This window comes from Centroberyx gerrardi, chromosome 12 (genome assembly GCF_048128805.1).
Source record: "Centroberyx gerrardi isolate f3 chromosome 12, fCenGer3.hap1.cur.20231027, whole genome shotgun sequence".
NCBI classification, from domain to species: Eukaryota; Metazoa; Chordata; class Actinopteri; order Beryciformes; family Berycidae; genus Centroberyx; species Centroberyx gerrardi.
The window spans coordinates 3,900,572-3,925,747 of NC_136008.1; the positions used below are offsets into that span (position 1 = coordinate 3,900,572).

General features: G+C 40.0%; 3 protein-coding genes across 7 annotated transcripts in view; 1 reads left to right on the top strand and 2 right to left on the bottom strand.

Moving 5' to 3' along the window:
• The window catches only part of capn7 (calpain 7), a 28,423-nt gene extending 25,636 nt beyond the window's left edge, over positions 1-2,787 (bottom strand). The window contains exons 1-2 of the mRNA XM_071900987.2: positions 2,484-2,787; positions 2,018-2,126 (exon numbers count right to left, since the gene is read on the bottom strand). Of these exons, the coding sequence (XP_071757088.1) occupies positions 2,018-2,126; positions 2,484-2,585 (211 nt within the window). The 5' untranslated portion in view covers positions 2,586-2,787. The remainder of the gene's footprint in view (positions 1-2,017; positions 2,127-2,483) is intronic.
• A 1,536-nt stretch (positions 2,788-4,323) lies between these two features.
• LOC139913058 (uncharacterized) lies at positions 4,324-16,463 on the bottom strand. 4 transcript variants are annotated; one of them, XM_078287422.1, is made up of 8 exons: positions 16,241-16,463; positions 7,766-7,820; positions 7,407-7,496; positions 6,804-7,145; positions 6,529-6,701; positions 6,198-6,313; positions 5,444-6,123; positions 4,324-4,537 (listed from the first exon to the last, which is right to left on the bottom strand). In XM_078287422.1, exons 1-7 carry the CDS (start codon positions 16,316-16,318, stop codon positions 5,982-5,984), a joined length of 996 nt encoding a protein of 331 aa, XP_078143548.1. In that variant the 5' UTR covers positions 16,319-16,463; the 3' UTR covers positions 4,324-4,537; positions 5,444-5,981. The 4 variants fall into 4 exon arrangements, with proteins under 4 accessions (XP_078143548.1, XP_078143549.1, XP_078143547.1 ...); XM_078287423.1 differs by lacking the exon at positions 16,241-16,463 and adding an exon at positions 8,042-8,303 and having other exon boundaries at positions 6,810-7,145; positions 7,766-7,837; XM_078287421.1 differs by lacking the exon at positions 16,241-16,463 and adding an exon at positions 8,042-8,303 and having other exon boundaries at positions 7,766-7,837.
• A 5,311-nt stretch (positions 16,464-21,774) lies between these two features.
• Positions 21,775-24,198, top strand: LOC139913053 (C-type lectin domain family 10 member A-like). 2 transcript variants are annotated; one of them, XM_078287309.1, is made up of 7 exons: positions 21,775-21,983; positions 22,199-22,270; positions 22,540-22,629; positions 22,891-23,133; positions 23,227-23,396; positions 23,612-23,727; positions 23,802-24,198. In XM_078287309.1, exons 1-7 carry the CDS (start codon positions 21,920-21,922, stop codon positions 23,941-23,943), a joined length of 897 nt encoding a protein of 298 aa, XP_078143435.1. In that variant the 5' UTR covers positions 21,775-21,919; the 3' UTR covers positions 23,944-24,198. The 2 variants fall into 2 exon arrangements, with proteins under 2 accessions (XP_078143435.1, XP_078143436.1); XM_078287310.1 differs by lacking the exon at positions 22,199-22,270.
• Positions 24,199-25,176: the final 978 nt, after the last annotated feature.

Here is a 25,176-nt window from a genome sequence, read left to right on the forward strand (position 1 = left end):
ACTACTGTCAACAGCCGTGTGTCCTAGAGGAAGACACTGAACCACTACTTACTCACTCATTGTAAGCCGTTCTGTGTGGCAGCTAAATACCATAAAAGTTAATATAACCTCATGCAGTGTTTCCTGTAGCTGTGGGGTTTATTTTGATTCTGAGATCCAGGATCACTCCTGAGCCAATTCCTGGATCAGTTCCAGGAGCGGCTGCAGCTTAAGAATGGCTTTTATTTGGATGTTTATATCATAATATGTGGAAAATTAAGTTGTAATTGCAATTGTAATTGTTGATTTTTCTGGGCGGGTTGAGAAACTAAGCCAGATTATCAGTTCTCATTGTATTTACATTTTTCTAGCTGTGGGGGGGGGGCACTGCAGCTGAATGAACACAAAGGAAACAATCATGTAGTCAGGTTCTTCAATACTGCGTTTCTACTACGCAATGATGAAGGGTGATAAAAAAAAAATGGCATGTTAGATTGAGTCTATTCAATTCCTATAGTTTCCCTCTATGAAGACTATGAAGAAAAATAATGTTTCACCTGTACGTTTAGACAAGTTATTACAATAAAGTTACGTTTTCATCTCATAGGAAACTGAGGGAGAAGGCACAACGCAGCAGCAACACGTTGGCCTACTTAGTACAGCACATTACCCAGGCACACCCACTGGCTGTCCAACAAAACGGGACACTCCCATAGTCTCTGTGGTCGCACGCAGTCACGCATGCACGTACACACACACACACACACACACACACACACACACACCTCTAGCGTGAGGAGAGTTGTCCCATAAGTCATGGAAAAAATGAGTCAGAAGGGAGCTGAGAAAGTGTTTCCTATTCAACAGCAGGCCCTCAACATCGTCTTAGCTTGCTAATCAGTAACAGTTCACCAGCACAGAACTTTACTTTGAACAAAACGTAGGTGGAGAATCATATCAAAGATCACAGGGTTTCCCCAACATTGATTCAGCAGCAGAGTAGAGCCGGAAGTGCTGGAAAGATAATAAAGATGGTTATGGAATTATCATCTGGGCTAATTAGTTACAGTGCAATCATTCCACACCGTGATAGAAATATCCAGATATTTATAAAGGGCAGTGGTGGACTTAAGTTTGGAGAAGAGGGCTTGTGACAAAATGGCTGCTGGGTCAAATATCCCTAATGTCTGGAATAATTACGCAGAGAAAGTGAATCCCTGTCTACTGGGAGAATCTGGACAGGGAAATGTTCTCCCATCCCGAAGATTTGCACGTGGCAGCTGTGAATGTTTGTAACTGTGTGAGTGTGAAGCAAGGTGGTTCTGGAAAAAGCATGCATGATCAGCAAGTCCGTTCCCTGGATAAATAAAGGTTTAAAAACATAAGCAAGTACTAGGGACGGGGTTCAGGATTCAATGCAACCACGATCCGATGTAATAAATAAAAGTTCAATGACAACAAAGTCTGACTGTGCAGAATTATGTTTATTTCTGAGACACAAATCTTTCTAGCAATGGCACTGGCTTGCTAGAATGTAAACAACAATTTAAAAACGTCATTACAAAGTGGAAATTATATATTTTTGATTGAGGGCTTGTGAAATTGTGATGGTCAAGCTGTCTCATTTGTGATGACTGGAGCAGAATAAATTGGAGCTAATATCACGATTCATTTTTCTGCCCCACGATGCGCATTGTCACATTTTTGTATTGCAATATATTGAATTTCGATAAATAGTGACATCCCTAGCAAGTACTGCAAATGATGTGTGACATATCTGAGCGCAAACTCTGCACCCCAACTAGCCAGTGACCACAAGTGCGACCAAAAAGGCCAGCAGGGCGACCAACCTGCTAGAGAGGCTGTCACATAAGGCAAGTTTGATTCCCACAGTGTTTCCTATCGCAGCGTTTAAGACACTGACTGAACCCCTACCTGCTCAATCACTGTCAGTCGCTCTGGACAGGCATGCCAGCTAAATGCGGGAAAAGTCAAATGAAATGGGATCCCGTTTGTGTCTCCTGTCAGCTGAACTCACCAGCATTGTGGAGGGCTTGGACCCGATCCAGGTATTCATTCACTTTGTCCTGGATTCCCTCCAGCTTGGACCCAGCCATGCCGGCGTAGATCAGGGCCTGGGCCGCCTCCTGCACCACAGAGTCCCAGAGGAAGCAGTGGTTGAACATGACATATTAAATACTAGTAATCAATATACCAAGTATCTAACATTTAACTATAACTTAAGTGTAACTACAACTTAACAAACAGAAAATAGAAAACGAAGACTTTTCTCCTGAAAGTGTGTGTGTGTGTGTGTGTGTGTGTGTGTGTGTGTGTGTGTCTGTGCATCACTAAACAAGCCCAAAGCGGCAAGCCATGAGAGTTCATTAAAGTTAACGTTAGTGCAGGTGAAAGAGAAAGTGAAACGTTAACTTCCAGGTAAGCTAACCCTAACGTTAACGGGCAGCTGTTTACAGTTGTCAAGTTCAGTTTCAGCCTCCTACCTTGTAATAAAAGACAGCCTCGTTATACTTCCCATTCTGGTCATAGGTGACAGCCGTTTTGGCAAATTTGACAGCATCGAGCTCCAGCGCCGTGGAATCCATAACGGACTAACTTGTTGACAGAGTGACAAGCTTAAGTTAGCCAGCAAGGAGGCTAGCTAGCTAGGAAGCTAACGTTCGCCAAATTAAAACAACGTCTATTCCTCACTCGCAACACAAATCGTTTTATTAGTTTTGAAAAATCATTCTGAATATAATGCTGACGACTGTCCGTAATTCCGTGGCTACTAGCTGTCTGGTGTAAGTTAACCTGCTACCGTTTGACAGATGACTACCAGCGGATACCAAAACAACAACCATGTCGCTTCCGGGAGGGGCGATTCGCGCAGCCGCAGTAAAAACATTGGCAGGGCAATAAGTAGTATGCTGCATTCAGGTCTCATGGGAAAGACGGTAGATACGGGCTTCCTCCACACCTGAGAACTTCTATGAAAAGAGCTGGGTTCAATACCAACACTGGAAAAGCAGAGGTGGTTGAAAACAGTTCAAACCTCTTCCACAGACCTCAGATCAGTCAAGACTGCAGCCTCCAGCAGGCCGGTGGTGAACAGAGATCGTGTAGAGACTCTCGACTCTGGATTCACATGTGGGCCGAGAGCATGCATCAAATCCCACCAGAGAGCAGCAGCAAGAGGAGGTAGGAGTCAAGAGACAAGGTGAGTGCTGAACAAATCAAAAGAAAACACTGATATGCTACACTACCTGATATTCAAAATAAAAACACTAACGACACACATCCCAAACCACAAAATATGACAACCCAAATAAATGGAAAAACAAACTAAAAACTGAACAAAAGCACAAACCAAAAAGACAATGCAAAAAAAAAAAAACACTAAAGGGGAACCAAACAAATGGACCAATCAAATGAAAACAGAGCTGCACTTGTTCTTGCACTGCACATTATGTAGGAATCGGAGATCTTTACCTCACCAAATTCAAAAACCTTATGCACATTTTTTGAAAACCTTCCAACAAATGAAAAAAGACAAATATTTTATGACAATAATCTGGACTGGTCGGACAACACTGAGGTCCTCTACAGGAAAGGACAGAGCAGGCTGTACTTCCTAAGGAGGCTCAGGTCCTTCGATGTGTGCAACAGGCTGCTGCAGATGTTCTACCAGTCTGTAGCAGCCAGTGCACTGTTCTTTGCTGTGGTGTGCTGGGGAGGCCGCATCAAGGCCTTGATGCGGCCTCCCCAGCACACCACAGCAAAGAACAGTGCACTGGCTGCTACAGACTGGTTAGAACATCTGCAGCAGCCTGTTGCACACATCGAAGGACCTGAGCCTCCTTAGGAAGTACAGCCTGCTCTGTCCTTTCCTGTAGAGGACCTCAGTGTTGTCCGACCAGTCCAGATTATTGTCATAAAATATTTGTCTTTTTTCATTTGTTGGAAGGTTTTCAAAAAATGTGCATAAGGTTTTTGAATTTGGTGAGGTAAAGATCTCCGATTCCTACATAATGTGCAGTGCAAGAACAAGTGCAGCTCTGTTTTCATTTGATTGGTCCATTTGTTTGGTTCCCCCTTTAGTGTTTTTTTTTTTTTTGCATTGTCTTTTTGGTTTGTGCTTTTGTTCAGTTTTTAGTTTGTTTTTCCATTTATTTGGGTTGTCATATTTTGTGGTTTGGGATGTGTGTCGTTAGTGTTTTTTATTTGAATATCAGGTAGTGTAGCATATCAGTGTTTTCTTTTTCTATTCTTTTTTATTACCTTCTCTGTTGTGACACCCAAATTTCCCCTAGAGGATCAATAAATCTTATCTTATCTTATTTTGAGTATGTGTGGCCAATACAATTGCTTCTAAGTCATTTTTGACTGTCTCTGTAGTTCCTGAGGTCTTTGTTAAGAGCTGGACAGATTTACCTGGTCAAATGTTGAACACAGTGACAAGAGTTGAGAAGTATCAGATTACATTTAACATGAAAACAGTAATTATATACAAGTAATTTTACACAATTACCGCTTAAAATTGCTGCCCTCTTCTTTTCTGGAAGGAACTCATAATATTTCTACAGCATTTATTTCAAAATGTTTACTTTGTAAACCAGTAAGAGAATGCAGCAAAAATCAATCCAATCACGCTGGAATTGTCCTTTCAGCGCCCCCTTGCACATGAATATCAAAATAAAATGTAATAAATACAAAGGTGAATGTGGCTCTCTCCTCTTGTGTAGACATGAGCTTAAAATGAGGACTTTCAAGACTGCAGTGGCTTTAGAAGTGCTAACAAAAGAACGGTGATGTAATTTATCTTGACCAATACCGGCACTTTTTTGTCCAGCGCACTATTGCTGTCTGGGTCCTCTGTCCTTGTGGCTTGTGGTTCTGCTGCCTCAGTTCTGCCTAAGAATTTCAACATGGTTCCTATGAAATGTAGCATGTGTGTCAACATTAAAATATCAGAAAATAACAGACATTGGAGAGCAAAAAGTGAAATTCCACGGATAATACTTCTCTAAATTGGAAATTATTGCATAGCTTCTCTACAACTAGCCTGAATGAATTTAACATTTTAATGGACAAAGTTCTGATACTGTAGAATCCAGTAAAAATATTAACAGAAAACTAATTTTACCATTACAACTTATAAATTGCAATTACATCTCATTGAACAAGGCTGCATTATTCTGACCTCCACATGCAGTCAAAAAACACAAGTACAAATCAGTTAAACGTGTCATTAAACTTTCAACTGCCAAGAACCATCTCAAATTCACATCTATTTCCGTTACTATCTCATAAAAGACTTCCAGCCCAATTTCCCTGCACTAAATAAAGTGATTGATTGAATATTTTGCTGTCTGGCTAAACAAAGCTCCTGTTATTAGCACTGCATAGCAAGGGAACTAATGTCAGCTACTTAGCTAGTAGTGTTAACTGCAGCTGCTACCACATGGAAGTAACTCATATTGTTTCTACAGCATTTATTTCGAAATGTTTACTTTGAAAAACAACTGAGATGAGGGAAAACAGGCAGATATCTCATCACATGATCAAAGCACTTAAAGGATCAACAGTGATGTAAACCAGTAAGAGAATGCAGCAAAAACTCCAATCAAGCTGAAATTGTCCTTTCAGCGCCCCCTGGAGGCCAATTTCTATATTGTTCTAAATACTGACTCAACAGTTACATTTACAGTATTATTCACCCCAAATTTGTAAGCAATTAATGCACCTCTCTCTCCCTCTCTCTCTTTCTCTCTCTCTCTCTCTCTCTCACACACACACACACACACACACACACACACACACACACACACACACACACACACACACACACACACACACACACACAGACAGAGGTAATAACTTGTTGCATTGTAAATGATGTTAATAACACTATTCAAATTACAGTTTACTGCATTACAGGTAATCAATACTTAATACAAAGCACAATTTTACAGTAACCTTCCCAGTTGTGACATCAATGCCTAAACAGACAAAGCGTTCATTTCACAGATCCATCTGTTTCTCTCAGTACAGTCCACAGCATTCCATCCATAGGGCTGTCTGAAAGTCTTTCTGAGAGAAATGGCACAGTGAGCGTTGGCAGAAAGTGGTTTTATCCAGTATCTGAGGGAAGAACATGATGGTTAGATGATGGCTGACAGATTTTATGATTCATGGTGTTTAGGAATGTGTCTTACTCTTCAGTCAGATTGCTTCCATCAACCCACTTCCAACTCCCAGATGCATTTCTCAAGCCAATCCAGTAGCCACTGGTTTCATCGGTGGAGCCCCAACTGTGTTCATAGATGAATTTCTGATGATCACAGAATCAATGACAATTATCAGAAATGTTTTAGTTCAAATCTGAAATTAACACATTGTGAGTTTAGGACTCTTTTTATCTGTTTCAAACTTCATTTATGATTTTCTGAAGCTGCTTTTCCAAACTAACTCTGCTAATAAATCCCACATATATTAATCTCCCTTCCTGTTCCTGTCATGTTAACATTCCCATAGTGTTCAGTTTACCTGTTCCTCTGGACTTCCTATAATAACCAAATCTGAATTCTTTCCTCTGCAGTCTTCTCGAGCTTCTTCCCAGGTCTTCCGTTTAGAATAATACTTTTCGTCTAAAATCGCATAGCAGCTGGACAGGGAGGGAGAGTGGATCCAGCCCTGCTGACAAAGTCCACACTGTCTCTCTGAGAGAAATAAAGAGACAAATTAACAAACATGATCACTGGGTTGTGATTTCTTTATCACTGACTCATTTTTGGACCAGACTGAACTGGTTTTAAGATTACCTTGACTGTTTCCTTTTTTGGGGCAGTAGGCATCAAGGCTCCACTGAGTCAAGTTGAGCTCATTCCTCTCTCTGGTCATGTTTTCTATTCGTCTCTCTAAGTCGCTCTTCTCTGTCTTCAGCTGCTGGTTTTCTGTAGTCAGGTTCGTGTTTCTGCTCTCCAAGATGCCCTTGTCACGTCTCAGGTTGCCTATCAGGATTGTCAGATTGATGTGATCCTTCCTCAATTTATCATTGTCTGAGCTGAGGCTGTTGATCAGGTCTATTAGGTGTTGACTGGCTGCTGCCGAACCAGTCTGGTTTTCTCTCAGCTCGGCGTTGATCTCAGAAATGACCGAGGTAACTACAGTGAAGGAAACAGGAAGGTCTTGGGCTGTCAGATCAGTCACATTATAAGAATTTGTTGTGCTGTCACTGTGGGACAAGGTCATAGAAATAATCTGACATCAAGTTTGATTGGCACATAAAAGTTATTCTCACTCATGACACTCTGACCCCACCCTCCCTTGATTTTAGGAACAAGTCTGGGACAGATAGCATTGCATCTGAACATTAATATGTATATTCTTACAGAATAGGGGATAAATGTTCAGTTTGTACTCACAGTAGATACGAGGAGCCATGATTCCTACCAGTATCACCCAACACACTGCAATCAGTAGAGAAGATTGGAAACGGGAGGGAGAGCTCTCATCTAGCAGAAACAACAAAGAATCCAGTCAGATATCCTCAACAAGATGATTTAACAGTTTCAGTATAAAACACTCTGTTCCTTGTAAATATGCATCATGTACAGTGTTCAATTTTCAACGTTCATGTCAAAATATCATCTTTTGTAGTTCCCATACATTTGGTTCAGATTGTGATGATTAATTAGAAATACATGAAACAATTATATATTTTTTTCATTTTTATACAAATTTCATTAGTAAGGTAAATAATGTATTGCATTTCATAATTTACCTGAAATGGCTGGACTTTGATCAGCAATGCTTCCTGTTGTATTAACATAGTCAGCCTCTTCCTCAATTTCCTCTGAACAATAAAAAAGGTTGAAATATCTTATATATACTTTATATATATGTATAGCCTATCTTATATTTTCATTAAGATTTTATTTGCAGAATCCTGCACAGTGTGTTGAACAGATCGGAGAACTCATAATTCACAAGACGGACTTGGAAACATTGTTTTGATTCAAGCAGTTCAACAAGATGTGATGTAGGAAAAGCATCTTACCTGCAGACAGAGAAACACGAGGGCTTTTGAAAATAACAGCCGGCTCCTGTGCTTTTCTGTTCATCCTGCACAAACCAGACAGATCAGCAACAGTCCTGTACGAGGGCTGGAAGGGAAGTCTCGACGCTGACAGAGTGCCAGAGTTTTATTTCACACTGAAGGTCCACTGTGTTTGGTATTTGTAGTTCTGGTTTGAGGTTGTGACAGTGTTGTTCCTTATGGTTTAGAAGCTGATATCATGTTGATCTGATAAGCAGAGAGGTCTCAAAAGCTGTTAACCAAAACGATGTGTCTCTAGCATCTTCTCACGCTACTACTGTAGGCCCTTTTCACAAACATGGCTGCCTGTGTGCCTGTGTCTGTGATCACTTATTTTGTGTTTCAACATAGTGTACAACACAATACAGGTGTTGTCAGTGACATATCTTTGTGTTTCTGTTAGCACAGTTATTTGCGCAGTCATCTGATAACAGAAACAGAAAGATATGTCAGTGACAACAGCTGTATGGACAGACTGAGGCTGGATCTGTTACTGAAAGCGACACAAAGTGACTGTGAACATTTCGGTGCTCAGACCGTCATCACAACTAACACAGTATTCTCTGGGCTTGTTTGAGATGAGCGAGTTCTGCACAGTTTGGACCAGCACCTTGCTAGGCTCGCTGTATGAGGGTTAGAAATGTTGTCTGACTCGCTCCGGAGACACGACTGCACGAGTTGCAGGAATCTCACGGGACCGAGACGAAGGCAGCTTTTGGAGCAAAACGCTGCAGTTGCTCTCCACTAACTGCACAGCTCCAAGGATGATGGGAAACGCCTTGAGCTGAGCGCTTTGACTCATCAAAGTTGTCTCTCACCACCCACAATGAATGAGTGACTGATAGGAGATTGCCCATAGGCATGAGTGTGTTTGTGTGTAGTATGGTATATGATCTATGATGTATAGTATGTGTGGATGTATATGATGTGTGTATATACATATATATGTGTGTGTATATGTGTAGTATATATATATGATGTAGTATAGTATATGACATGTATATGATGGTATGTAAAGCCCTTTGAGACTTGACTGTGATAAAGGGCGATATAAATAAACCAAGACTACATTAGACTAGACTAGACTTGAGAAACTCCCTGCCAATTCCAAATGACTGCATCCTGCTTTGAGAGTCTGCTGATAGATACTGTAGTTCTGATCATGGTCTGAGCACTGAAATCACTAAATTTCACTGTTTGTCATTTTCATCTTATTTTTCCACCATGCAAATAAGTTACATTATTTTTGCATCTGAAGAGACTCTCCAGTCTTTTTGTCAGAGTGAGAACCTTTTATTTCATTCATTTAGTTAGAAAGGAATCACCAACATCCAAGAAAGTCCCCGTACTATTTCTGTCACAGAGTCAGAGAGTCTGGTCAGGACAGGAGAGCACTGAGTAATGTTTGATGTTTATTGACCTCTATCAGCGACCAAGAACTACGTTTACATGGACAGCAATAATCCGACTATTGGCCTTATTCTAAATAAGACAATATTCAGAGCAAGCTGAATCCATTATAGAAATAATCCATTTATATTCCTGTTTACATGCTGCGGAGCAAAGTCTGATTAACAGAACAAAGGAGAGTCACTGGAGACACGGACAGATTAAGACTTTGTTGAAGGTGCAAACAGACAAACGCTTCGACGCCCACAGCATCTTCATCAGAGTCAAGAAGAAAAGACAAAGGTAGTCACTATTTAAAGCTGCTGTAACTTCCACCATTTCTGGTGTCAGTCATGTTTTTCCTCTGTAAACAAGTTCCCAACCTCTGGAAGGCAGAGCGAGCGTCGTCAAGCGGTCGGATCGCCGCTCGTGTCGCTAAAAGCGGCGGATCCTCCGATAGAGAGTCACAGCTGGATTCAGGTGTTTACGGTCTAAAATGCCCTTCAATAATGAGACTAAAATCAGAATACTCCACTTGTCTTAATGCAATAATGCTTACTCCGACTACGACCTTATTCGGGTTAAGGTAATCTGCTGTTTACATGGCAATTTCTTATTCAGACTATTGACTAATATGGAATTATTGTTGTCCATGTGAACGTGTCAGGTCTCTGGGGCAGTTTACAGTGGCCTGTAATGGAATGTAATGTAAAAGTCACAGAACGAGTCAGCTAGCTAATTAGAGCAAAAAACATCTAGTGGAGAGGTAATATAGGCTGTCACCATGCAAACTAATATTAGGCTACATGCTAATACATTTTTTGAAAGCCAAGGCAAAGTAATCGGTGAGTCACTGGTATTAATGAACAACCCGATCAACTTCCTGCAGATGTATTGTGGTCATTCATTTCTATGGGGCTGTAAAAACCTTACTTAAAGGGATAGTTCAGTATTTTGAACCCTGGGCCCAAATAACATGTTTTCTGTCATGATCTCTATTAGTAGAAACCAGAACTGCTCTAGCCGCCTGCTCCGCCCGTCCGGTAACACCGAGCTGTCCTCTCCTACTCTACTGCAGTAGAAACCTCGGGGCATACGCCACAGTCTTTGAAAGCTGTGATAAACGTTGTTTTGCAAAACACGACGCTCACAGTATAATCATACCGGTATCAGTATGTTATCTTGAAAAAAATGTAAAAAACAAAAAGACGACCTTTCTGTCAATAGTTGTGTTCTATTTGGATAGGAACTATTTTTTCTCAAAGACGCACTACCTTCTAAGCCGGCATAAGCTCCATGAGAGCCAAAAAAAATGCAAAAATAACTGCTGACAGAAAGTTTCTAGTTACTACATAAGAGTATAGACAAGTTTTTTCAAGATAACACAGAGTGCCAGAGTTTTATTTCACACAGAAGGTCCACTGTGTTTGATATTTGTAGTTCTGCTTTGAGGTTGTGACAGTGTTGTTCTTTATGGTTTAGAAGCTGATGTCATGTTGATCTGATGGGCAAAGGCGTCTAAATACTTGCTAACCCATACTATGTGTCTGCAGCCTCTTTACTGCAGCTGTGCACTTTTCATGAAACACAGCATCCCTGTTGGGTCCTGCTCGATGTGGTCCTTTCCAGGTGTTAAAGTGGGCCGGAACGATGCGGAACGGCGTTCCGGCACCTTCGATTAATAAGTAAATAAATCTGATTGGCAGTTTCATACATAATAATGTCAAGCGAGTTCACAGGGCTGCCAACTCTCACGCATTGACCGTGAGACTCACGCAATTGACATTTTTCACACGCTCTCACGCCACAAGTCCATTTTCTCACGCAGTGAAAAACAAATTCATAACTGATAACGTCGCGGCGTGAAAAGAGACGCTGACAGCGCACGAGACGAGACAGAGCAGCACCGTGCAGCAGAGAGTTATTCAGACCGTCTGAATAGAGAGAAATATACACAAATCTATTATATTGTCATTTATTCCCATGCATGCTGCTCAGAGTAATCTCAGTCCGCGGCTCTTCTGCGTCTCTCCCTCTCCTCTCGCGCCGTGCGCACGCAGGCAGGAGTGAGAGTGAGTTGCTATGGTTACGGGACGCTCTGTGTCTGTCGCTCTGAAACTTTCTCAAGATTCCCAATAATAGGTTTTTAGGTTAGTATGCCTATGCAAAATCATGAATGTAAGCACCTCAATGCTGAAATCTAGTAATATAACATAATTTTACATTTTTGGTTAACATTATACAGGGTTGCTGTTTCTTGACTTACTCCAAGAGGTTAGGTGGTGTAGAAATGCAGGAAATTTGTTTTAAATTACTATTTTTTTCTGACCCCCCCAACAATTATGTAAATCTCACTTTAACCCCTGGTTGTCACTATTGTGGATGCAGGTGTTGTTGTGATTTTGTCATTTTCCTTCTGATTCTTGTCGTTCAGTGATTCGAGCCCCCGCTGTCTGCAGTGTGTTCAGTGGTTTCTCTGGCAAATGTCAACAGGTCAATGTCAGCCTCTTCCTCAATTTTCTCTAAAAAAAAAAAAACCCAAGATAGATAACAAAATACAAATGTTGAAATATCAACTTGAGATTTTATTAGCAGAATCCAAACAGAACTCGGGAACTTGGGAAGATTGTTTCTAAAGGGATTCAATACAATTTGCAACATGATTAAACATCAAAACACAGTATTGGGAAAATACACATAAACCATGTTGAAATAGTAGTAGTAGTTGTAGTAATATCACTTCATTAATCCCATTCTTGTTTGTTTTTTAATCACAGAATTAGTCAGATTAGTTATATATAATATAGAATCAGTTTATTTAATCAAGACAGTAAGCTTGTACGATTTGATGTAGTATCAATCAACCAATCAATCAAACTTCATTTATATAGCACATTTTGTTCATTAAAATGCAATGCAATGCACTTTACATCAGAGCTAGTTAACAAGTTATATATATATATATAAAAAAAAAAGGAGATGAGTACAAGTTACAGTAAAAGTAATTAAGGAATTAAAATCAATTAGATTACAATCATTAAAAAAATAATACTAACAAAAATGTAAAATAGTAACAAAAATGAATAAAATGAATAAAAATGAAAGGCCCCTAAGATAAACTAAGTGAAAGCAAAGCTTTTTTGGAAAGGCTTAAAATAGGAGCTAAAAGCAGCCTCACCATACGTCTTTGTCCTTGTTTTGGGAGAACTAAGAGAAGAGAGTCTACCAGGAATAGACAGTATTTTGGCAGCATGTCATTGATATTCTGAGGAGCAAGTCCATGGAAGGATTGAAAAATAAGTAAAAGAATCTTAAAATCTATTCTAAAACTGACTGGTAACCAATGCAGAGACTTTAAAGAGCAACTTCATACTAAACCACTTCTTTTGAGTTGCAAACTGGTATTTAGTACTAGTTTAGTTATGGAATACAACAATGTATTCCATAGCTGTTGGTATTCATGGTATTTTCTGACTAAACCTGACTCAGTTTTGCCCTCCAGTGGTTAAAATGAGCAGCTGGTGTTCAGTTGGAGATGCAGTTGTGTTCATACGTCATTTGGTAAAAAAAAAAAAAAAAAAAAAAAGTGCCTCTTCTCACCAACCTCAAACTCCTCTCCTCTCCCCCATCATTTTGCATTTTTCAAAATCGCACAGTAGACGGAGAGAAACTCAAACTGGCTGCAGAATGACTCTTTAAGACAGGAGTGATGTGAGCTCTCTTCTTGGTTCCAGGTAAAACTCTTGAACTCAGTGTTTTGTACATGTTGTAGTTTCCCTGTTGTCTGTTAGGTAAGACCTGGGAGCAAAGCATTACAGTACAGCCTGCTGGTAATGAACACATGAACAAGCTTTTCTGCAGGAGAGAGAATCAGTCTGATTTTTTGAAATATTCTTCAGGTGGTAAAAGGTGGTAAAATTCAGCTTTAGTTAACAGTCCTTATGTGTGGCTCAAAGTTCAGATCACAGTCAATAACACCCAAATTCCTGCTCTGAGATTTAAAATTGTTATAATAATCAGGTTGGGAGAACATGCTGGATATTCCTGTCCCATGGAGATCTGCTTTCAGTCTAATTTACCAACAACAGATAACAGCTACCTGAGATTTGCTCAATTCAAACTCATGAAATTTCAAATAAACAACAAATTAAATGCTCAAAATTTTGAAATTTGCCCAATCTGCCTCATGCAGATTATGTTCAGAAGAATAAGTAGTTAAAGGAATAGTTCACCCAAAAATAAAAATTCTGTCATCATCTACTCACCCTCATGCCAAATGAAACACAGGTGAAATTTGTTAGTCCATATAACACACAGGGAGGTTGCCAGCACAACTTCGTAGCAGCCTTCTCCAAAACAACTGAAGTCAATGGGGACCGGTTCTTTAGAGTTCCAAAAAAAAAAAAGCCAAACAATCACACTGTGAATAGAAAGACCTATACACCATGATTTGTTGCAAGTCAATCAGCTGTAGTTAAGATTTGCACTAAATTATGGTGTAAATATACTGTAGGTCTTTTTGGAACTCTGAAGAACTGGTCCCCACTGACTTCAGTTGTTTTGGAGAAGGCTGCTATGGAGTTGTGCTGCAGCCTCCCTGTGTGTTATATGGACAAACTTCACCTGTGTTTCAACTGGCATGAGGGTGAGTAGATCATGACAGAATTTTTATTTTTGGGTGAACTACTCCTTGAATCTATTTTGGTATTGCTCAGGGGCAGCTGGAATACTGTACAACACTGGATATGCAATAATAATAATAATAATAATAATGATGATGATATTCATTATTATTTTTACAGTTTATTGGTTTTGATCTACTGACCACAAGAATTAAGAACAAACTGAAGGAATGAAATGTATTTCGTGCGCACAAATTAAGCCAAACTGAGGGCACGTATTAACCAAAGCGAGGGAATGAAATATTGCCTATGTCATGTGCACGTAATAGTAAATTGTGGCCTCAGTATAACTTTATTTCTCTCCCAATGGCCACTCCCAGGCTTCGTAGATGATCCACAATGTACCACTGTAATCAGGGTGTTGGATGTGAAGGACCACACTGCATGCATGGATGAAGCTCTTACAATGAAACAGAAGAACTGGTATTGGAGCCAAAGAGCAATTACACAGCCTGCACCCATTGTAGTTATGGCCTTTCTAACACATTGCCATATAGATTGGCTTGTTCTTTAACTTGATGTTTTCTATTTCCAGCTGCAGGTTTGCTGAAGTCAGGTTGTTGATGAGGCTCGTTAGGTGTTGATTAGCTTCCAGCAGGGCCGTCTGGTTTTCTCTCAGCTCAGCGTTGTTCTCAGAAATGACCGAGATAACTGCAGTGAAGGAAACAGGAAGGTCTAAGTAAGCCATTTTATGCGAAAATTGAAGTTTCGAATGTGAATAAGCTGAATGGAAACACCAAATTTCGAAAACAAGTTTTTACATTTGCTTGAGGTGCATTTGTTGGTCTGTCAGTGAAGAGGTTATTCGAAAAAATAGCGTTCGAAACGGATTTTGCCAATTAATAATGATGCAGAGTTACCTTAAACCTGCAATAAGCGATTTCAGACCCTGTAACCAATCCTGAAACTAACGTGTGCTACGTGGAGATTTCCGTGAGACGTAATGATATAAACAAATTCTCCGTAGGTACGTTTATTTTAGCCATTAGTCTTTATGCACGGTTTGTCTGAAGGGGCTTCCGTCCAGTAGCTTTGTTGTGTGTGTTTACAAAATGTGTTGCGGTTGCTGTCACCCTCTAGTGGTCAGAAAAAATTGCTTAGTGTAGCTTTAACCCTGTATTCTGCACAGGTGGCAGCTTGTACAGTGCTGTCGTGATGCGTTCCTCTGGCGGAACCGGCGGCTCGACCGGCCCAACGGAACGGTCCGATAATCCTGCACAGCAAATCAAATGTTGTTCTGGACGTCCTAAATATTGTATTACCTCTCCAAGTAATCACAAAGACTCTGAGTTCCTTGGCTCCCAACCTGCAGATTGAATAAACCTGTCAAGCTGCCATTCTCTCGTCCTGAGTTTCTTCCACAACAGGGACATGTAAATTTAAATAGGGAATGAATGTTCAGTTTGTACTCACAGTAGATACGAGGAGCCATGATTCCTACCAGTATCACCCAACACACTGCAATCAGCAGAGAAGATTGGAAACAGGAGGGAGAGCTCTCATCTAGCAGAAACAACAAAGAATCCAGTCAGATCACCTCAACAAGATGATCCAACAGGCAAAATGCACTTTTTATTGATTGTCAATATAGAACACAATGTTTCTTTATACATCATGTACAGTGTTCAACTTTCAATTGTTTTTTTAATTATCATACATTTATTCTAGATCATGTTTAATAAAGGAAACAATGACTGTTTCTTTTCATTTTTAACCAAATTTCATTAGTGAAGTAAATAATGTACATTTCATAATTTACCTGAAATGGCTGGACTTTGATCAACAAAGCATCCCGCTGCATTAGCATAGTCAGCCTCTTCCTCAATTTCCTCTGAAAAATGAAAATGTTGAAATATTTGCAGAATCCTGCACAGTGTGTTGAACAGATCGGAGAATTTACAATTCACAACACAGACTTGGAAAGATTGTTTCTAAAAGGGATTCAAGCAATTCAGTTTGTTGTCAAGCATCGGACACAACGTGTGAACATCAGAACAATGTATTGGGGAAAATACACAACATAATGAAATAGTGGTATGTAAATCTAGATTTTTCTTGAAGATGAAGACCTTGTGCAGATCTGATGTACTAAAAGCATCTTACCTGCAGACAGAGAAACATGAGGGTTTTTGAAAATAACAGCCGGCTCCTGTGCTTTTCTGTTCATCCTGCACAAACCAGACAGATCAGCAACAGTCCTGTACGAGGGCTGGAAGGGAAGTCTCGACGCTGACAGAGTGCCAGAGTTTTATTTCACACTGAAGGTCCACTGTGTTTGGTATTTGTAGTTCTGCTTTGAGGTTGTGACAGTGTTGTTCTTTATGGTTTAGAAGCTAATGTCGTGCTGCTCTGATAAGCAGAGGTGTCTCAAAAGTTGTTAACCCATACTATGTGTCTCCAGCATCTTCTCACGCTACTACAGTTGGATATTTTTTATGGCAGGGAGGGGGCCTTTCCCACCTCTTGTCAACCGCTCACTCTGCTGCTACTTAACAGGCTAGCTCAAAATATCACAACGTTGTCCTTTGAGGTAAAACTTGAAATAGAGTTCAGTTAAGATATAGGGACCGCTGCTCACCTCACTCCTCTATAGCTCCACTAGAGGCGGAGGATGACTGTGCAGGAGTTTTTATCCGTTACTTTTCAGACTTGTCTTTAGCTTAGCTTAGCCTCTGTGTTCCCGCTCTTTTGCCACTGCGGTCACCACAGAATTTGAATGGATAGAACGGTCTTTCCACTGTTTTGTATGGTATTTTGGCTAGTACACCATAAAATGGCGTTTATGGTTAGTTTCTATGGTGACAACGGAAGTTTGGCCATTAAGGCCGTAAAGTGTGTCACACTGGCTGCCACACAGCGTGAGTGGATGAGCTTTGTAATGTTACAAGACTATCATTAAATGAATAAGATGTGACGACTTAGCAACAGTAATATAGAGCGATTAAACCCAATCGGTCCAAAAATCCTTGAGTAGCTCCGCTGACAGCAAAGTGACGGAGATAGCGCAAGACGGCAGTTTTCCACTGCTTGGTCCTTGCTGAAAAACCTCTCACCTCTTATACGGAAGCTAGCCCAAAGGTACCAAGGAGGTTTTATATTATCCAACAGTACACATAAAAATGGCCGCCGCTCCGACCGTCCAGGAGCGTTGATTTGAATGGAAAAGACCGTTCCATCCATTCAAATTCTGTGGCTGTCACTTTAGTCACGTTAGCTTCTCAGTGCTGTCCCTGAACCCCGCCTGTCCTCTGGGCCCTTGTTTTCCAGATATTTCTTTAAAAAGTTGTCCCTTTACTGTTTACTTCTTCTTAAGGTTGATGTTTTTTGATTTATCAGGGTTATTTCTCTCCAAAACTATTCAATTTGTAAGAATTTTAAGAGCCTCAGTGAAACATGTCTTCCTTCTTCCCTGCACTTTTCATGAATACACAGTGTCTCTTATGATAATGGAAATACATTTCGCCACTTTCTTTCAGTTCTCTTTAGACAAACCAAAAAATACTCAAGCCCCATTAGACATATCCCTCACTACAGAGCTGTGTTGGTGCTGATGTTGACAGTGTAGATAATCTGGTAATGAAGTCCAAATGGAGCGGACACACCAAGACAGACTGAGGCCAGATCTGTTACTGAAAGTGACAAAAAGTGACTGTGAACATTTCGGCGCTCAGACTGTCATCACAACTGTCATCACAACACACAGTAGTCTGTAGGTTTTCTCACAGGACCGAGACGAAGGCAGCTTTTGGAGCAAAACGCTGCAGTTGCCCTCTACTAACTGCACAGCTCCAAGGATGATGGGAAACGCCTTGAGCTGAACGCTTTGACTCATCAAAGTTGTCTCTCACCACCCACAATGAGTGAGTGACTGGTAGGAGAAACTTCCTGCCTCCTACTGGTCTCCTATTGGCCAACTCCAACTGGCTGCATCCTAGTTTAAGAATCTGCTGATAGATACTGTAGTTCTGATGATGGTCTGAGCACCGAAATGATCACTTTTTTACACTTTTTGTCACTTTTATTTTATTTTTCCACCATGCCAATAAGTCACATTATTTTTGCATCTCCAGCCTTTTTGGACTTTTTCTTTCATTCATTTCCTAGTAGGAAGGACCACATTGGGCAGGATCCAACAATATATTTACACAGCATAAGACAGTGAGTGACGGGGACACTGTGTTTCATGAGAAGTGCCCAGCTGCAGTAAGGAGGCTGCAGACACATAGTATGGGTTAGCAACTATTTAGACACCTTTGCCCATCAGAGCAACATGACATCAGCTTCTAAACCATAAGGAACAACACTGTCACAACCTCAAAGCAGAACTACAAATACCAAACACAGTGGACCTTCAGTGTGAAATAAAACTCTGGCACTCTGTCAGCGTCGAGACTTCCCTTCCAGCCCTCGTACAGGACTGTTGCTGATCTGTCTGGTTTGTGCAGGATGAACAGAAAAGCACAGGAGCCGGCTGTTATTTTTCAAAAACCCTCATGTTTCTCTGTCTGCAGGTAAGACGCTTTAAGAAATCAAATCTACACAAGATCTTTATCTTGAAGAAAAAACTAGATTACATACCACTATTTCATTATGTTGTGTATTTTTTCGTTTATCTGTTTTAATTTTCTGTTGGATTTTAACTTGCCTCTTGTTTCATTTCCTTTTGTAAAGCACTTTGTAACTCTTGTTTTGAAAAGTGCTATATAAATGAAGTGTTACTTCCTTACTTACTATGATCTTGAATAAATTTATGGTAATAAAATTTTAATATAACATTTTAACACTGTAACTGTATATTTATAATAAACATTTGGTTCTATATTGACAATTAATAAAATACATTTGACTGTATCTTGTTGAGGATATCTGACTGGATTCTTTGTTGTTTCTGCTAGATGAGAGCTCTCCCTCCTTTGTTAAGTCTTCTCTGCTGATTGCAGTGTGTTGGGTGATACTGGTAGGAATCATGGCTCCTCGTATCTACTGTGAGTACAAACTGAACATTTATCCCCTTTTCTGTAAGGATTTACAGTACATGTCCATTAATGTTCAGATGAAATGCTATCGGTCCCAGGCTTGTTCTCTAAAAGTAAAGGGGATGGGGTGGTCACAGGTATGTCACAATTTTATGTAAATGTCAATTAAATTCTATGCAAAATTGTTCATATTATCTAGTCATAAAGTAATAGCACAACAAACTCTCTTAGTTAGATCTTCCGTTTCCTTTGTTGCAGTTACCTCGGTCATTTCTGAGAGTAACGCTGAGCTGAGAGAAAACCAGACGGCCCTGCTGGAAGCAAATCAACACCTAACGAGCCTCATCAACAACCTGACTTCAGCAAACCTGCAGTTGAAGAGAGAGAAGACCAACCTAGAGACCAACCCACCACTCATTTATGAGATCTGTGGGCCAGGAGAGCCATTCCCGGTCACCCCGTAGTTGCTCTTTGGCTCCAATTTGGCTCGAGTTCTCTGTTTGATTGTAAGAGCTTGATCCATGCATGCATTGTGGTCCTTCATGTACGACGCCCTGATTACAGTGGTACATTGTAGATGATCTAACAACAACAACTGAAAATGGTCCCCCACCACCCTTACTCTGAACAGTGGCAGACCAATATCTTCCATGAACGGGCAAGCCATTTTCGAGACAAGTTCAACAAATTGAATTCTGTGTTGCTACACAGCTCATCTGTTAATTTAACTTTGAGAGTGCAAAAATCGACACCACGCCAGTGTTTATATAAGTCCACACCTATCAGAATTAAATGAACACTTTTAGATAGTTTTGAACACCCTTTCAGCTCTATGAGAGGGCAAACAGCGCTCCAATCAACACTTGTCAACTCCAAATAATTGTCACAGAAAAATCAAGACTTATTAAAAAACAAGAATGGGATTAATGAAGTGATATTACTACAACTACTATTTCATTATGGTTTATGTGTATTTTCCCAATACTGTGTTTTGATGTTTAATCATGTTGCAAATTGTATTGAATCCCTTTAGAAACAATCTTCCCAAGTTCCCGAGTTCTGTTTGGATTCTGCTAATAAAATCTCAAGTTCATATTTCAACATTTGTATTTTATTATCTATCTTGGGTTTTTTTTAGAGAAAATTGAGGAAGAGGCTGACATTGACCTGTTGACATTTGCCAGAGAAACCACTGAACACACTGCAGACAGCGGGGGCTCGAATCACTGAACGACAAGAATCAGAAGGAAAATGACAAAATCACAACAACACCTGCATCCACAATAGTGACAACCAACATCCAAGAAAGTCCCCGTACTATTTCTGTCACAGAGTCAGAGAGTCTGGTCAGGACAGGAGAGCACTGAGTAATGTTTGATGTTTATTGACCTCTATCAGCGACCAAGAACTACGTTTACATGGACAGCAATAATCCGACTATTGGCCTTATTCTAAATAAGACAATATTCAGAGTAAGCTGAATCCATTATAGAAATAATCCATTCATATTCCTGTTTACATGCTGCGGAGCAAAGTCTGATTAACAGAACAAAGGAGAGTCACTGGAGACACGGACAGATTAAGACTTTGTTGAAGGTGCAAACAGACAAACGCTTCGATGCCCACAGCATCTTCATCAGAGGCAAGAAGAAAAGACAAAGGTAGTCACTATTTAAAGCTGCTGTAACTTCCACCATTTCTGGTGTCAGTCATCTTTTTCCTCTGTAAACAAGTTCCCAACCTCTGGAAGGCAGAGCGAGCGTCGTCAAGCGGTCGGATCACCTTCATCAGAGATACCTGTATATAAATGACATGACTTCCATTTTCCTCCATGCTCTGATGAAGGCCACTAGGCCGAAACGTTAGCATGTTTGTTGACATGGCCAGAATAAATTGGTGAAATTGAGATTAGTCAACTTTGTCCTGAAGATGTGTGTGTGTGCTGCCTTTTTACCTTTGGGTATTCAACGTTGGAACTTAAATGACTTTGGTTTAGCACCACAAACAAAATACTGGGAAGGCGCATCCTTTCAAAGATCTAACATATATATACACATCATATACATCCACACATACTATACATCATACACTACATCATATACCATACTACACACAAACACACTCATGGGCAATCTCCTATCAGTCACTCATTCATTGTGGGTGGTGAGATACAACTTTGATGAGCCAAAGCGCTCAGCTCAAGGTGTTTCCCATCATCCTTGGAGCTGCACAAATAACTGTGATCAAGGGTCACAAAATGCTAATTGTCTAACCAAGGCAAACAGTAATTTCTGTACTGTTAGCATTTTGTGACCCTCGATCAAATCACTTTTTTTATAGTGTTGCAGTCGTCTGACAACAGAAGCACAAACTGACAACACCTGTATTGTGTTATACACTATGTTGAACCACAAAATAAGTGATCACAGACAGAGTTATGGGCAACAGAAAGTTTGCTTTTTAACATTGCTGGCAATGGTGAGAACCAATCGATACACTGTGGAAGTAACAGCAGCCATCTTTGTGAAAAGGGCCTACAGTAGTAGCATGAGAAGATGCTCGAGACACATAGTTTTGGTTAACAGTGATTGAGAAACCTTTCTCCATCAGATCAACATGACATCAGCTTCTAAACCATAAGGAACAACACTGTCACAACCTCAAAGCAGAACTACAAATACCAAACACAGTGGACCTTCAGTGTGAAATAAAACTCTGGCACTCTGTCAGCATCGAGACTTCCCTTCCAGCCCTCGTACAGGACTGTTGCTGATCTGTCTGGTTTGTGCAGGATGAACAGAAAAGCACAGGAGCCGGCTGTTATTTTCAAAAACCCTCGTGTTTCTCTGTCTGCAGGTAAGATGCTTTTACTACATCACATCTTGTTGAACTGCTTGAATCAAAACAATGTTTCCAAGTCCGTCTTGTGAATTATGAGTTCTCCGATCTGTTCAACACACTGTGCAGGATTCTGCAAATAAAATCTTAATGAAAATATAAGATAGGCTAGATATATATATATATATAAATATACAGTATATATAAGATATTTCAACCTTTTCATTGTTCAGAGGAAATTGAGGAAGAGGCTGACTATGCTAATACAACAGGAAGCATCGCTGATCAAAGTCCAGCCATTTCAGGTAAATTATGAAATGCAATACATTATTTACCTTACTAATGAAATTTGTATAAAAATGAAAAAAATATATAATTGTTTCATGTATTTCTAATTAATCATCACAATCTGAACCAAATGTATGGGAACTACAAAAGATGATATTTTGACATGAACGTTGAAAATTGAACACTGTACATGATGCATATTTACAAGGAGCAGAGTGTTTTATACTGAAACTGTTAAATCATCTTGTTGAGGATATCTGACTGGATTCTTTGTTGTTTCTGCTAGATGAGAGCTCTCCCTCCTGTTTCCAATCTTCTCTACTGATTGCAGTGTGTTGGGTGATACTGGTAGGAATCATGGCTCCTCGTATCTACTGTGAGTACAAACTGAACATTTATCCCCTATTCTGTAAGAATATACATATTAATGTTCAGATGCAATGCTATCTGTCCCAGACTTGTTCCTAAAATCAAGGGAGGGTGGGGTCAGAGTGTCATGAGTGAGAATAACTTTTATGTGCCAATCAAACTTGATGTCAGATTATTTCTATGACCTTGTCCCACAGTGACAGCACAACAAATTCTTATAATGTGACTGATCTGACAGCCCAAGACCTTCCTGTTTCCTTCACTGTAGTTACCTCGGTCATTTCTGAGATCAACGCCGAGCTGAGAGAAAACCAGACTGGTTCGGCAGCAGCCTGTGGTATCTTAGAGAACAGAAACACAAACCTGACTACAGAAAACCTGCAGCTGAAGACAGAGAAGAGCGACTTAGAGAGACGAATAGAAAACATGACCAGGGAGAGGAATGAGCTCAACTTGACTCGTGCTCAGTGGAGCCTTGATGCCTACTGCCCCAAAAAAGGAAGCAGTCAAGGTAATCTTAAAACCAGTTCAGTCTGGTCCAAAAATGAGTCAGTGATAAAGAAATGAATCAAGTTTGTTGATTTATCTCTCTTATTTCTCTCAGAGAGACAGTGTGGACCTTGTCAGGAGGGCTGGATCCACTCTCCCTCCCAGTCCAGCTGCTATGTGATTGTAAATCCTGATAGTTCTGGTCAGAGAACCTGGGAAGAAGCTCGAGACGACTGCAGAGGAAAGAATTCAGATTTGGTTATTATAGGAAGTCCAGAGGAACAGGTAAACTGAACACTATGGGAATGTTAACATGACAGGAACAGGGAGGGAGATTAATATATGTGGGATTTATTAGCAGAGTTAGTTTGGAAAAGCAGCTTCAGAAAATCATAAATGAAGTTTGAAACAGATAAAAAGAGTCCTAAAGTCATAATGTGTTAATTTCAGATTTGAACTAAAACATTTCTGATAATTGTCATTAATTATGTGATCATCAGGAATTAATCTATGAACACAGTTGGGGCATCACCGATGAAACCAGTGGCTACTGGATTGGCTTGAGAAATGCATCTGGGAGTTGGAAGTGGGTTGATGGAAGCGATCTGACTGAAGAGTAAGACACATTCCTAAACACCATGAATCATAAAATCTGTCACCCATCATCTAACCATCATGTTCTTCCCTCAGATACTGGATAAAACCACCTTCTGCCAACGCTCACTGTGCCATTTCTCTCCAAAAGACTCTTGAAAAGCCCAAAGGATGGAAAGCTGTGGACTGTACTGAGAGAAACAGATGGATCTGTGAAATGAACGCTTTGTCTGTTTAGTTACTGCTGTCAGAACTGGGAAGGTTACTGTAAAAATGTATTCTGTGATGATTATGGATTACCTGTAAAGCAATCAACTGGATTATTATATATTATATTATTATAGTTTACATGATTTTGTTTCCATAATCCAAATTATATTCAGTTAAACAGCCCTTTTATTTCAATAACTCTATCTAACTCTATCTATCTATCTATCTATCTATCTATCTATCTATCTATCTATCTATCTATAGAAGATGCTAGAGACACGTACTTTTGGTTAACAGCTATTGAGACCCTCTGCTTATCAGAGCAACATGACATCAGCTTCTGAAACCATAAAGAACAACACTGTCACAACCTCAAAGCAGAACTACAAATACCAAACACAGTGGACCTTCTGTGTAATAAATAAATATAACTACAATAAAATACTTTGAGACTTCCCTTCCAGCCCTCGATGCTTTCTATTCAAACTAGATAAAACTGAGGTTTTAGCAGTTGGAGCAAAGTTGCAGAGAGAATCGGATTTCACAGTTAACTCCACTATCACAAAATGTTAAATTTGGGTGTTATCATTGACTGTGATCTGAACTTTGAGCCACACATAAGGACTGTTAACTACAGCTGAATTTTACCACCTGAAGAATATTTAAAAAAATCAGACTGATTCTCTCTCCTGCAGACACAGAAAAGCTTGTTCATGTGTTCATTACCAGCAGGCTGTACTGTAATGCTTTGCTCCCAGGTCTTCCCTGACAGACAACAGGGAAACTACAACATGTACAAAACACTGAGTTCAAGAGTTTCACCTGGAACCAAGAAGAGAGCTCACATCACTCCTGTCTTAAAGAGTCATTCTGCACCCAGTTTGAGCTTCTCTCCGTCTACTGTGCGATTTTGAAAAATGCAAGATGGCAGCGATGAGCAGGGGAGAGGAGAGGAGTTTGAGGTTGGTCAGAAAAGGAACTTTATTTTTGTTTTTTTTACCAAATGACGTATGAACACGACTGCATCTCCAACTGAACACCAGCTGCTCATTTTAACCACTGGAGGGCAAAACTGAGTCAGGTTTAGTCAGAAAATACCATGAATACCAACAGCTATGGAATACATTGTTGTATTCCATAACTAAACTAGTACTAAATACCAGTTTGCAACTCAAAAGAAGTGGTTTAGTATGGAGTTGCTCTTTAAAGTCTCTGCATTGGTTACCAGTCAGTTTTAGAATAGATTTTAAGATTCTTTTAC

Coding starts and splice junctions, on each gene's coding strand:
- LOC139913058 (XM_078287421.1), bottom strand. CDS start 8,105: ATGAACAGAAAAGCACAGGAGCCGGCTGTTATTTTCAAAAGCCCTCGT. Junction 7,146..7,406: donor CATGGCTCCTCGTATCTACT/GTGAGTACAAAC, acceptor CCTTCACTGTAG/TTACCTCGGTCATTTCTGAG. Junction 6,124..6,197: donor GGAAGCAATCTGACTGAAGA/GTAAGACACATT, acceptor TTCTTCCCTCAG/ATACTGGATAAAACCACTTT.
- LOC139913053 (XM_078287309.1), top strand. CDS start 21,920: ATGAACAGAAAAGCACAGGAGCCGGCTGTTATTTTCAAAAACCCTCGT. Junction 23,134..23,226: donor CAAAAAAGGAAGCAGTCAAG/GTAATCTTAAAA, acceptor TATTTCTCTCAG/AGAGACAGTGTGGACCTTGT. Junction 23,397..23,611: donor TAGGAAGTCCAGAGGAACAG/GTAAACTGAACA, acceptor TGTGATCATCAG/GAATTAATCTATGAACACAG.